We start from the raw sequence: 13,317 nt of genomic DNA on the forward strand, positions 1-13,317 counted from the left end.
AACTGTTTCCTTTATCAGAGAGGAAAACAGAAGCCATAGGAATAAACTTCCACAACTTCCTGCTCCCTACATTGACTTTCCAAGTTTGTATACACCACCAACCTTCCACACTGCTCATCTGTGAGGAGGTGCTCTCTCTCCTTTCAAAACCAACACTTGCCTAAGTAATCGTTAGCCCATGATCCTAGTTCCTCTGCAACACCCTCCCTTCAGTACATTACTTATTCTCTCCCCTAACTTGTCCTCACCTCTTCCCAGGTTCCTCCCTTCAGTGCACAAACACACACAAATCCTTCTCATCTTCAAACAGCCCTCCTTTAACCCTATCTCCCCTGCTAAACTTTCACCTCCTCTACTCCCTCCTTCCTACTAAACACAAAAGCTTCAAGGGGTGCCCCACCACCGATTTCCTCTACCTCCCTCTTCTCATTCACGTCTCAATCCACTATAAGTTGGCTTCTCTTCACATACTCCTCCAGAGGTACTTCAAAGTCATGAGTGATCTATGAATTTCCAAATCAGATTTCTCAAGTCTCTCGTTACTTTTTTTAAATCACATTTGACACTGAAGATCGTTCTTAAACACTCTTTGACCTCGGCTTCTGCAATATTACTCACTTCTACTTCTGTCACTTCTCTGATCTAGACCGTGTATCAGTCTCGTATTTCAAGATCCACCTCCTCTACGTCACACTGTAAAAGTTTTACAGGAAAGCCCCCTAAGCAATTCTCGTATCTTCTAATGTCTGAGAACCACTCCCCACAGGATGAAGTCCACATAATGAACGTAGCACATACGTCTCTTCATAATACATACAACCTCTGCTCCAGTGGCTTTAAACTGGAAGAACACGTCTTGCCATCTCAATGCCTTTACTATACTCCGCCTAGAATACCCAACAGTCCTCCTTTCTGCCCAGCAAACATGTTAGTCAGCTTTTAACATGAGTCACCAAGTCCACTCCACACTCAAACAGAAGACAGTTAAGCTCCACCTCCTAGAAGGATTAGAATCCACATTTACTGTTTGGAAGTCCTCTGTAAGAAGATTTGTCCCTCAACTCCATTTATTCATTAATCATTTGCTTATATCAGTATGGACTCATGGAAATTTATTTTATTCTTCAGCTTAAAATTAAACACTCTCATTATTTATCTTGTTGCTCAAGCTGTCCCAGCTTTAGCCTTCTGCAATCTGTTTGCTTAAGCACTTGATCTACACTCGTCTTGTACTCTCCCCACCCCAGCTCTAGAATCACCCATTTCTCCAAGTGTAAACAAGCAGACTTTAATGGTTCATGAATGTTTTCTATATCAGATTTAAATCAAATGGTTCATTCTTTTATAGTAATTCTATTAGTAATATATTACACCAAAGTTGATATTACTTAATAAACATAAAACTTAGAAAAATTACCAACAAAAAATAAACAAGCAATAACAACCAAGTCTACAACATAAAATGCTATTTTCATTAATACCAAAAGAAACCTCATGGATGCTTCATCCCTCCAGGCTCACTAGGTAAACAAACATCACTTTTAATAATTAATTTTCTTTTACTGTTTTGAAGTAGATACTTCTAAAATAAATTTCTATTTCCCTGTCCCTTTGGCAGAGAGTGAAGACTATTACTTAATATTTTATTTTTTCTTGTTAAAAGTTTTTACTCTATTATCTGTGTACCAAGAAACCAGAATACCAAACTGGCTAAAATTACATAAGTAATATATACTCTGAATAAGGTCTTCATACATAGAATAATGTCTTAAAGGCTTCACAACAGCTATTTCAGTTACCACGAGGGATCTTTCTACTTAGTTCTAAACTCACAGATATATTCTAGAAGCTGAAATTGCCTAATAACAACCTTTAGTTAAGAAATCTATTAGAAGACACAGAATATGTTTTAAAAATTAAGCAGTCCTACTAAAAAGAAAATATTTCTAAAGTATTGCTTTCAAGTACCAACAGAGGATGTTAAAATTGGTTCACCTTCCTGTCCTATATGCACAGTTAGGACACATAAAGGTACAGTTAGTACACTAAATTGATCAAGTGGAAACCTCAAAGTCTTTGAGACCTATTCTACTTTCACTCTTTAGGCAGGCTAAATCTGTTTCTCAACAGACCTTGCTTGCCTTATCTGATTAATCAAATTTTCTGTTTCTAGCCAAGGAGATGGAAAAAATCATTTCATCGTAAACTTACCATGCTAATATAAATGATTATTTTAAAATACTTCAAATTTCTCTGAAATATAAAGTCTGTATAGCACCACTGACTTAACTGTCTAGACTCTTCCAAGACTGCACAAACCTTCCTCTATCAAATCTGTCCAAATTACTACAAACGCAAAGTCAGTCAAACGCAAATTTTAAAAAGGTTGCCTTAGGGCTGGCCCAGCTGCATAGTGGTTAAGTTCGCGCACTCTGATTCGGCAGTCTGGGGTTCGCAGATTTGGATCATAGGCACAGACCTGCATACCGCTCATCAAGCCATGCTGTGGTAGCATCCCACATACAAAATAGAGGAAGATTAGCATGGATATTAGCTCAGGAACAATATTCCTCGAGCGAAAAAGGGGAGGACTGGCAGGAGATGTTAGCTTAGGGCCAATCTTCCTCACCAAAAAAATAAGAAGAAGAAGAAGAAAGAAGAATAAAAATGTTGCCTTGTTCTTAACTAGACAAGTAGTCACTGACAATATAGTTTTTTGTATCAAAATGATACAAAAAATTGAATCTGACTCTTCTGTGAAAACAATTTAAAATATGGAGTTGCAAATCCCCTATCAAAAGTCTAAACTTTATTAATGCCTCACATGCAAAAAACAGACCTACTCACAGTGCTAAAACATACATTAAGTATAAATAATTTCCCATATACCAAAAAGTGGAAAACTCTGTAAAGTGTAAATTAACGAACCTGAATACAATCACAGCATGATTGTCAAACCCATTTGAGACGCTTGAGAGAAGAGCCTGGTAAGGCTGAGGAGCTCTGAAAGGGCTAGAAGATTCCCAAAGGGAGGGCAGCACCTATGCCAGAATCAGAAAAAAGCAGGAGAAAACACATCTCTAGGGGTGCAGAAGGACTTCTACTGGCACCCATCACCAGAGGTGGTAGCTCTTATATACAGAAAGAGATTAGAAAGCAGACTGTTTAAATAATCCAGCTTGGACGTAGCCATTTTAAGCCAAAGAAGAAACAGTAGAGAAGTTAGAAATACATTTTCAATTGATTTAAGCTAAGTGGTTTTAAATTTTAATCTGTTTCACTTTACAATAAAGTATTTATGGTATTGTGAATACTTATTCATAATAAATCCACCTAAGTAATCTATTTCCTCACCTAACTAAATAAATAAATAATAAAAGCTCCCCACTACTTGTCATCCTGGCTCTCCCAGGTAAAAGTCTATTGGAAACTGAAACTCAAATAAACCAGCTGTTTTTCATTTAACATTTTCAAATAATTTACTGCCAAATTACAGCACATCTTTAAAAAAAAGTTCTTCCCTAAATTATAATAAATTTCAGAAAACAGATTTATATGATCTTATAAAGTTTATTTCACATTATATATCAATATCAGAGATATTAACTACAACTACAGTTTGGGGAAGCATGGAAGACAAAGCATTTCATTATTTCAAAAGAGGTAACAGAAATTTTACATTTATCCACGATAAGGAGACACAACCTGGTGACGTCAGCAAAATGGCGGAGACAGCAGGTTTCTTTGTCTCTCCCCCTTCGAATCTACAACTAATTGGACATTTATCAGTCAACAAAGGCTATCCACACAGCATCTCAGGACGCCTGAGAGACCTGTGTTGCTATATATCGGAAGGCAGGTGGACGGACTTCCCCTGGGGAGGAGGTGGAGATAGGTGAAAACTCTCCGACCCCCAACCCCTGGACAGCCTAGCACCTGCAAGCGACTTTCTTACAGCGGACACGTTCACAGCATCGCCACGCACCAAGGGCCGGTGTGTGCGGGTATCGGCAGAGCAACCGTGGAAACAGGTGACTACAGCCCTACCTAAAACCCCCACGATTGCCCCTAAGCCCAGGGGGAAAATCCACAGTCCTGCACCAGCGGCAGGGAAAGCCGCTACTCACCATGAGTGGAGAGGCCCCACCCAGCATTCAGAACACCGGGAGGCTCCGGGAGAGTAGGATCCCGGGCAGTGCAGCAGCCCGCCAGCCGCCTCTGACTCACGGACTCTGGCTGTGTCCCAGAGAGGGCAAGGGACACCCAGTGTGACCATGTGCGAGGGCAGGGGCGCAGTGGAGCCCCAGCCGCCCTGCTCCTTGGTCCAGGGGGAAAATCCACGGTCCTGCACCAGCGGCAGGGAAAGCCTCTACTCACCATTAGCAGAGAGGCCTCGCCCAGAAATCACAAGACTGGAAGACCCTGAGGCAGAAGTAGCAAAGATGGGTGCACTAACCACAGACTGCAGTAGATACCCATAGCTCTGTTGTGGCCCATAGTGGACAAGTGAGATCTTGCGGGCCCTGACAGTGAGAGAGCTATGAATATAGGTGATCCTGCTCCCAGCCGCTGGGAAAGCCCATAACACCACTGCAGACCAGTAGGAAGGAGCACACCTAGGTGGTCTGCAATAGTAGGCACCAGCAACCTGAGTCCCCCTTGCTATTGTCCCCACAGCTGACGAGGGACCCCAAGGACCACTGTGACTACAAGGAGGGGTCCAGGTCCAGTCAGCAACAGCTGACAGGGATCCTGCTTGGTGCAGATTAATAAACAGTTCCACCCCCGACTCCAGTAGAAGCAAGTGGAAGCAGTAACTAAACTCTATCTCTATGCAGAGGCACAAATCCACACCATCAAGTGGTATGAAAAAATATATTAAATCTCCAGAGCAGAAGGAAAATGACAAGTACCCAGAAAACAATCCCAAAGACAATGAAATCTATCACCTAAATGACAATGAATTCAAAACAGCCATCATTAAAAAACTCAACAAAGTAAAAGAGAATACAGATAGACAACTCAACGAGTTCAGGAGCTATGTCACAAAAGAGCTTCATATCATAAAGAAGAACCAATCAGAAATACTGGAGATGAAGAACACAATGGAGGAGATTAAGAAAAATCTGGACTCTCTGAACAGTAGGGTCAATAATATGGAGGACAGAATTAGCAATTTGGAGGATAGGAATATAGAAATGCTGCAGATAGAGGAGGAGAGAGAACTAAGACTAAAAAGAAATGAAGAAACTCTCTGAGAATTATCCAACTCAATTAGGAGATGCAACATAAGGATTATAGGCATCCCAGAGAGAGAAGAGAAGAAGGAGGCAGAAAGCCTGTTCAAAGAAATAATGGCTGAGAACTTTCCAAACCTGGAGAGAGAGATGGAACTCCATGTAACAGAAGCGAATAGATCTCCAAACTTTATCAATGTTAAAAGACCAACCCCAAGGCATATAGAAGTGAAGCTTGCAAAAGTCAATGACAAAGAGAAAATACTAAGGGCAGTAAGGCAGAAGAAAATAACCTACAAAGGAACCTCCAAAAGGCTGTCAGCAGATTTCTCAGCAGATACCTTACAGGCTAGAAGAGAGTGGAATGATATATTCAAAACTATGAAGAATGAAAACTTGCAGCCAAGAATACTCTATCCAGTGAAAACATCCTTCAAATGTGATGGAGAAATAAAAACCTACCCAGATAAACAAAAGTTAAGGGAGTTCATTGCCACAAGACCTCCTCCACAAGAAACGCTCAGGAAGACCCTCATACCTGAAAAATCAAAAAAAGGAAAGGGGCTACAAAACCCAGAGGATAGGAGATAAGTAGAAAGACAAAATCAGAAAGTTGCAGCTCTCCATCAGAACAGTTTAGCAAAAGTTAAGTATAACATTAAAGATAAAAGGAATGGAAATACCAAGAATAAACATAATCTTGTCATTTTAACCATAAACTCACAACACAACAAGGAAGAAAAAAAAAATCTGACCATAACAATCTAGAAGGAGAAGAGGAAAAGGATGTAATGTCTTAATCTAAGGAAATAAGAGGCTATCAGAAAATGGACTATCTAATCTATGATATGTCTTATACAAAGCACTTGGTAACCACTAAACAAATAACAAGAATAAAGACACAAATTACAAATAAGAAGAAAACCAATATAGAAATCTACCTACCTGAATTAGTAGTCCAAAAATCACGAGACAGGAAACAAAGAAAATGCAAAAGAACCAGAAAACAAGTGATAAAATGGCAGCGTTACGGCCCCACATTTCAATAATCACTCTAAATGTAAATGGATTGAACTCTCCAATCAAAAGACACAGAGTGGGAGGATGGATTAAAGAACAAGACCCAACAATATGCTGCCTCCAGGAAACACACCTCAGCCCCAAAGACAAACACAGACTCAGAGTGAAGGGATGGAAGACGATACTTCATGCTAATAATGAACAAAAGAAAGCAGGTGTTGCCATACTTATATAAGACAAAGTAGACTTTAAAGCAAAACAGATAAAGAAAGACAAAGAGGGGAAGTTTATAATAATAAAAGGGACACTTAACCAAGATGACATAAGACTCACAAATATATACTCACCCAACACAGGAGCACCAAAATTTGTAAAGCAACTATTAACAAAACTAAAGGGAGACATCAACAACAATACAATAATAGTAGGGGACCTCAACACCCCATTAACACCAATGGATAGATCATCCAGACAGAAAGTCAACAAGGAAATTATAGAATTAAATGAAAAACTAGACCAGATGGACCTAATAGATATATATAGAACACTCCACCCAAAAACAGCATGCTACACATTCTTCTCAAGTGCGCATGGAACATTCTCAAGGATAGACCATATCTTCGGAAACAAAGCAAGCCTCAACAAATTCAAGAGGGTTGAAATAATATCAAGCATCTTTTCTGATCATAATGCTATGAAACTAGAAATCAACTACAAGAATAAAGCTGATAAAGGGGAAAAAAATGTGGAGATTGAAAGGCCAGAAATAAAACCACACATCTGTGGACAGCTAATCTTCGACAAAGCAGCTGAGGGCATACAACGGAGAAAAGCAAGTCTCTTCAACAAACGGTGCTGGGAAAACTGGAAAGCCACATGTAAAAGAATGAAAATTGACCATTCTTTTTCACCATTCACTAAAATAAACTCAAAATGGATCAAAGACCTAAAGATTAGGCCTGAAACAATAAGTCTTCTAGAAGAGAATATAGGCAGTACACTCTTTGACATCAGTTTCAAAAGAATCTTTTCGGACACCATAACTCCTCAGATGAGGGAAACAATAGAAAGAATAAACAAATGGGACTTCATCAGACTAAAGAGCTTCTTCAAGGCAAGGGAAAACAGGATTGAAAAAGAAAAACAACCCACTAATTGGGAAAAAATATTTACAAGTTATTTATCCGACAAAGGGTTAATCTCCATAATATATAAAGAACTCACACAACTCAACAACAAAAAAATCAAACAACCCAATCAAAAAATGGGCAGGGGACATGAACAGACATTTCTCCAAAAAAGATACACGGATGGCCAATAGACACATGAAAAGATGGTCTCCATCACTAATCATCAGGGAAATGCAAATCAAAACTACACTAAGATATCACCTTACACCTGTTAGAATGGCTAAAATAACCAAAACAAAAAGTGACAAATGTTGGAGAGGTTGTGGAGAAAAAGGAACCTTCATACACTGTTGGTGGGAATGCAAACTGGTGCAGCCACTATGGAAAACAGTATGGAGATTCCTCAAAAAATTAAAAATAGAACTACCTTATGACCCAGCCATTCCACTACTGGGTATCTAACCAAAGAACTTGAAATCAGCAATTCCAAAAGTCCCATGCACCCCTATGTTCATCGCAGCATTACTTACAATAGCCAAGACGTGGAAGCAACCCAAATGCCCATCAACTGATGATTGGATAAAGAAGATATGGTATATATATACAATGGAATACTACTCAGCCATAAAAAAGATAAAATCATCCCATTCACAACAACATGGATGGATCTTGAAGGTATTATGTTAAGTGAAATAAGCCAGATAAAGATGAACTCTGTATGACTCCACTCATAGGTGGAAGTTAAACATAGAGACAAAGAGAATTGATTGGTGGTTACCAGGGGAAAGGGGGAGGTGGGGGGAGGGCACAAAGGGTCAAGTGGTGCACCTACAACATGACTAACAATAACGTACAACTGAAATTTCACAATGTTGTAAACTATCATAATCTTAATAAAAAGCTAAAAAAGGTAAATGTAAGGTGATGGACGTGTTAACCCAATTGTGGCAAATCTTTCACAATATATACAAATATCAAATCATCAAATTGTACACTTTAAATATATTACAATTTTATGTGTCAATTATACCTCAATAAAGCTAAAAGAAAATGAAGATAAAAATCTGAGGGAATTCACTGCCATGAGACCTATACTAAAACAAGGAAAAAAGAAAAAAATAACAGACTATACAAAAAATAGAGTAGGAGCCAGTCCGGTGGCATAGTGGTTAACTTGCACGCTCCTTCTCAGCAGCATGGGGTTCACAGGTTTGGATGCCAGGTGCAGACCTACACACCACTCATCAAGTTATGCTGTGACAGCATCCCACATACAAAATAGAGGAATACTGGCACAGATGTTAGCTCAGAGACAATCTTCCTCAGGCAAAAAGAGGAAGACTGGCAACAGATGTTAGCTCAAGGCCAATCTTCCTCACCAAACAAAACAGAGTAACACTGTATTAACCTAAAAGAAGGCAAAGAGAAAAAGGTATACAACAGATATGTTTTATATAGTTAAGTAGTAGATACAAATAGAAAAGACAGCACACATAAATCTATATACAGTCATGCACCACAAAATGAAGTTTCCATAACAGACCACATCTATGACAGTGGGCCCACAAGATTAGTACCATATGGCCTAGGTGTGTAGTAGGTTATACCATCTAGGTTTGTGTAAATACATGTTTGCACAAAGACTCATTCCTCAGAATGTATCCCTGTCATTAACCGACAGATGACAATATATCAGTAATTACATTAAACATAGATAAAAAACTCCAATTAAAAGACTAGATTATCAGGCTAGATTTTTTAAAGCTTATTTTTATCTGGCAATACAAAGGACCTATAAATACCTTAGTGTAAATTTTAATTTCCTCTAGCTGATACTGGTGCACCAGAGGAGAATGGAATATAAAAGCAGCAAAAGATAATTTATAACAAATTGTTTTACGGGTCATCAAAAGTAAACGACAAAACCTAACAAAAACAAAAAAGTAAAACACTAATTCCAACTACCGTTTTTTGACCAGCTATAAAGCCAAATACTTTGCATACATTATCTTCAATCCTCTTATCAACTCTGTAAATGTTATCCCCAGTTTACACTCAACAAACTGAAGCTCTGAGAGGGTGCACTGCATTTTCCTAGGAACATACAGCTTTTAAGTGGGGAAGCCAGGATTCTATCACTTTCTCAAACTGCTTCCAATAGTTATGCTTTTTCAACAAAACACTGCCTCATTAGTAAGCAGCTAATATTTCAAAGTATTTACATAATGCTTAGTGATTTGTGGAAGCATAAAATTAAAACAAAGTTACAATCTTTTTAAAATATGTAAATGACAATTCCAAGTTTAATTCTGATACCTAATAAACTTAACTTTTTAAAAGCACATATACACTTGAAACTTCTCCAATTCTGCTTTAGATTCGGGCAATGAGATTACTTTATGAAGGACAATGTCCTTTACGTATGTCGGTAAAAGGATCTTCTTGGTTAAAAGCTAAGAGAAGTTACATTCATATAGAAAATTATTTCATATAGTTGGAAAACTATCTTTTTCATGAACATTCTGATATTCCAATGGTGCCAGTAAATGCAGGAGTTTTTTTTCCTGATTTCAGAGAAAAATATTAAAAATTTAAATCCTCAAAAAGGTAATCCAAGAAGATTAATTTAAAAACAACTGATCTTCTATTTAGAGGTAAATTACAAGGTACGATATCAATATTAAATTCCTGTGGAATTCAAACTTTTTTAGGTGTTTGAATATCACCCAATTTTTACATAAGAATTATACTAGCCAAAGTTTCAGAAATGCCTACTTTTAAATCATTTACATTATACATTTCTAGAGGGCAAGTAATATGTCTTCTTTGTATCTCCAGCCTAGTACACTGTCAGTGCTCAATGAGTGCTTAATTTAACCTTGGGGTACTTTGTATTTCCCAGCTGCTTTGCAATCATAAGTTACTTATCTTAATATTAACATCTCCCTAAAAGAATCAAGTGAACTCAACAGTGAACTTGCAAATGAAATACTAAAACAGAAACTCGGATGACACTGGGAAACCAACTTCTCATGCACAATAACTAATTTAAAAATGATTATTCCTAAACAAAATCTACCTTTGTTACATTTTAAAATCATTATATTAACTCTTGTTAACAAATACGTGAACCTGGCCTAAAAGGCTTTGGTTACCCATTTTCTACTGACTTACATTATATGTTCAGATGCTTCTGTTTCACTTCTTAATCATCCATCAGTCTTAAAACAATACAAAACACTTACATATCCTCTGACCCCGCCTTTCTCAAAGACAGTAATCCCTGTCAAAACCGATCTCAAATACAGCACTTATGTGAATAAATGAAGTCTATTTAAAACTCTATCTTTAATATAATCATATCTAAAATCTGGTTTGAGATTTTCATATTTAAGGGAGAAATCTGTCATCAATAAATGTTGAACAAACTTTAGCAGATCCTTCAGAAGAGACTTAACATACGCAGCAACACTTGTCAATATGGATGCAGGAAATGCCAAAGTGACACAATAAGAAAGTACATTAAAGATTTAAAATGCTGTAATTTCAATTTTACCTATAAAAAATCATTCCTCTCAGTTCCACTCCAAACAGTGAGACCCAGATAATTAACATATTTGTGATATACTCTAAAGGGCTGAGATGCAACTAAGAAGTTAGTGTAGGGATTAATAATTCCAGAAGGAAAAATATTCCACAAAGTATTTTAATTTCAACTGGCAAAGAAGGAAAATAAAAGGAGCTGAGTGATTTCAAGTAATAAAAGGCAGAAAGCTGGCTTTCAGTAGTTTGTTTAGGTACATTAGTCACAGAAGGTTTAAAATACAAAGTCTCTAGTCTCAGGTCACTTTTATTTATTTTTTATTTATCTTTTTTTGTTGAGGAAGATTGTCCCTGAGCTAGCATCTGTGCCGATCTTCCTCTATTTTGTACGTGGGATGCCACCACAGCATGGTTTGACGAACGGTGAGTAGGTTTGCGTCCAGGATCCGAACTCGCAAATCCTAGCCACCAAAGTGGAGTGCTCAAACTTAACCACTATGCCACTGGGCTGGCCCCTCTGGTCACTTTTAAAGTCTCAAAGACAAACCCCGTTCCCACCTACCAATATCATTACAGATATACTGGTAACGTAATGGAAGCAGACAGGCAGAGGCCAGACAGCAAAAAAATAGAAACCAAAAAACCTTGTGAGCCAGACTTGGATAACACAGAACAGAGCAGTGGTAACTCTCTCCCTAGATCACACAAGGAATAAATAGGTCCTTTTTATCCCTCTCCAGCTCACGTCTATAGGAGTGCCTCACCCAATTCCCTGACAACCAACCTCCCATATTTCAGTACATTGAAAGGTTCTTTCCTCCTTTTCCCTCCTCCTATTTTCTTCCCTCCTTTCCATTTCTAACAAATTTAGTTTTCTGTTGAATAACACCTCTTCTTTCCAAATTCCCTAATCTTCTCCCTTTTTGTTCTCTTTTTTCCCCCAGCTGTTTACATATCTGGGTTCCTAATTCCACATGGGGAGTGCAGGGGGTGGGGCTGATACACATTCTGGTTAAAGAAATTTTACGTTGAAATGGAAAAAAAAATTAAACAACTGAATGTGGCCCTGTAATTTCCCTACTATATTATCTGCACAATACATGCCTGTTTCCTAGTAATGCTGTCCCTCATTCACAAGAGTTGAAAAACGTTCATTATTCATAAACGAGTTTACTCAAATAAAAGTAAGTTGACAAATGACTGAACACACGGACTCACAGAGGACAGACTATCACCTAAATCAGCATTTCCTCATGTTTATTTCTCAAAGCAATAATCCAACAAGGTACTCCACAAAAAAATAATGGTTTTACAGTCAAATCACAAAGCACACTAGGTTCTTAGAGAGTCTAAGAGATCCTGAAATGAAGAGACTTGCTTAAGTTTATTATCCAGCTAGTCCCAAACTTAAGCTAATGAGCCCTTTTTTTTCTGCAACACCTATTAATATCCCACAGAAATGAATTTATGAATGTTAACCCTAACCATTGATTAAAATATATCATGTAAAGTATTATACTTAATCTTACAGTCTAGTTTTAAAATACTGCTGCCTTTTGAAAAACCAAAAATGAATGTACAGAAGACAATTACCAAGTTGCTAGATGAAAGTGTCTCCCTTTAAACATCACATGTATATTTACCTCATCTAGGTTCATTTAACAATTAGGCTTGTGAATTTTTTTGAAGCGGGGAATGAAGAGCAAAATTTTCCTTAAAGTCAACTGTATCACATGGAATAGAATCTTTACAAATATTAAGATGTAAGACTGTTCTCATTTCTCCTTCATTCATTTTCATGTTTGACCTTTTTCTCATGCAGGAGAAAAGAAGTGGAATTTATGACTTACTAAAACTAATGAATACACAGGCATGTTATGTATGGACTTTTCTGAAGTTATGTTATACAACAATAAAAAATTTTAGAAATGAAAATGTGTCAATTTTCCCTTTAAGGTGTACTACAAATTATTTACTTCACAGGTTTTAAAGAGCATATTTTAAAGTACACACATTTTACCTGAAAGCTCCGTAAAGTGGTCTGTACCAACAGACAAATGAACAAGGAGTAAAAAGCAAGAACCACAGGATGCTCAATCCAAAATCAACCCCTCTTGTAGAATCAACACAAAACCAAGCCAAGCATCCGAAGATATTTAGAAACAGTGTTACAGCGTGGACTGTGGAATCAAAAAACAAAATAGAAAAGAAATGTTTACATTCAATTTACGAGTTCATTCAACAAAAATTTTAAATGAAAAAATACTTCCTAAAAGCAAATGCGTTCTACCCCGTTTCCATTTAATATTTTTCAAAACATTGCTGTTTCTTACACACTTGACATGAAAGCAGAATATACAAAAGCAAAGGAGTCCTATGACCTGTCT

The 13,317-nt window shown here is 37.5% G+C and overlaps 1 protein-coding gene across 2 annotated transcripts in view; it reads right to left on the reverse strand.

Moving 5' to 3' along the window:
• SCAMP1 (secretory carrier membrane protein 1) overlaps positions 1 to 13,317 on the reverse strand; it is an 82,916-nt gene that overhangs the window by 19,965 nt on the left and 49,634 nt on the right. For both annotated transcript variants that reach the window (XM_044777962.2, XM_070517888.1), the window contains one exon: positions 12,951 to 13,110. In XM_044777962.2, the coding sequence (XP_044633897.1) occupies positions 12,951 to 13,110 (160 nt within the window). The remainder of the gene's footprint in view (positions 1 to 12,950; positions 13,111 to 13,317) is intronic.

The sequence above is a fragment of the Equus asinus genome, chromosome 9 (assembly GCF_041296235.1).
Source record: "Equus asinus isolate D_3611 breed Donkey chromosome 9, EquAss-T2T_v2, whole genome shotgun sequence".
NCBI lineage: Eukaryota > Metazoa > Chordata > Mammalia > Perissodactyla > Equidae > Equus > Equus asinus.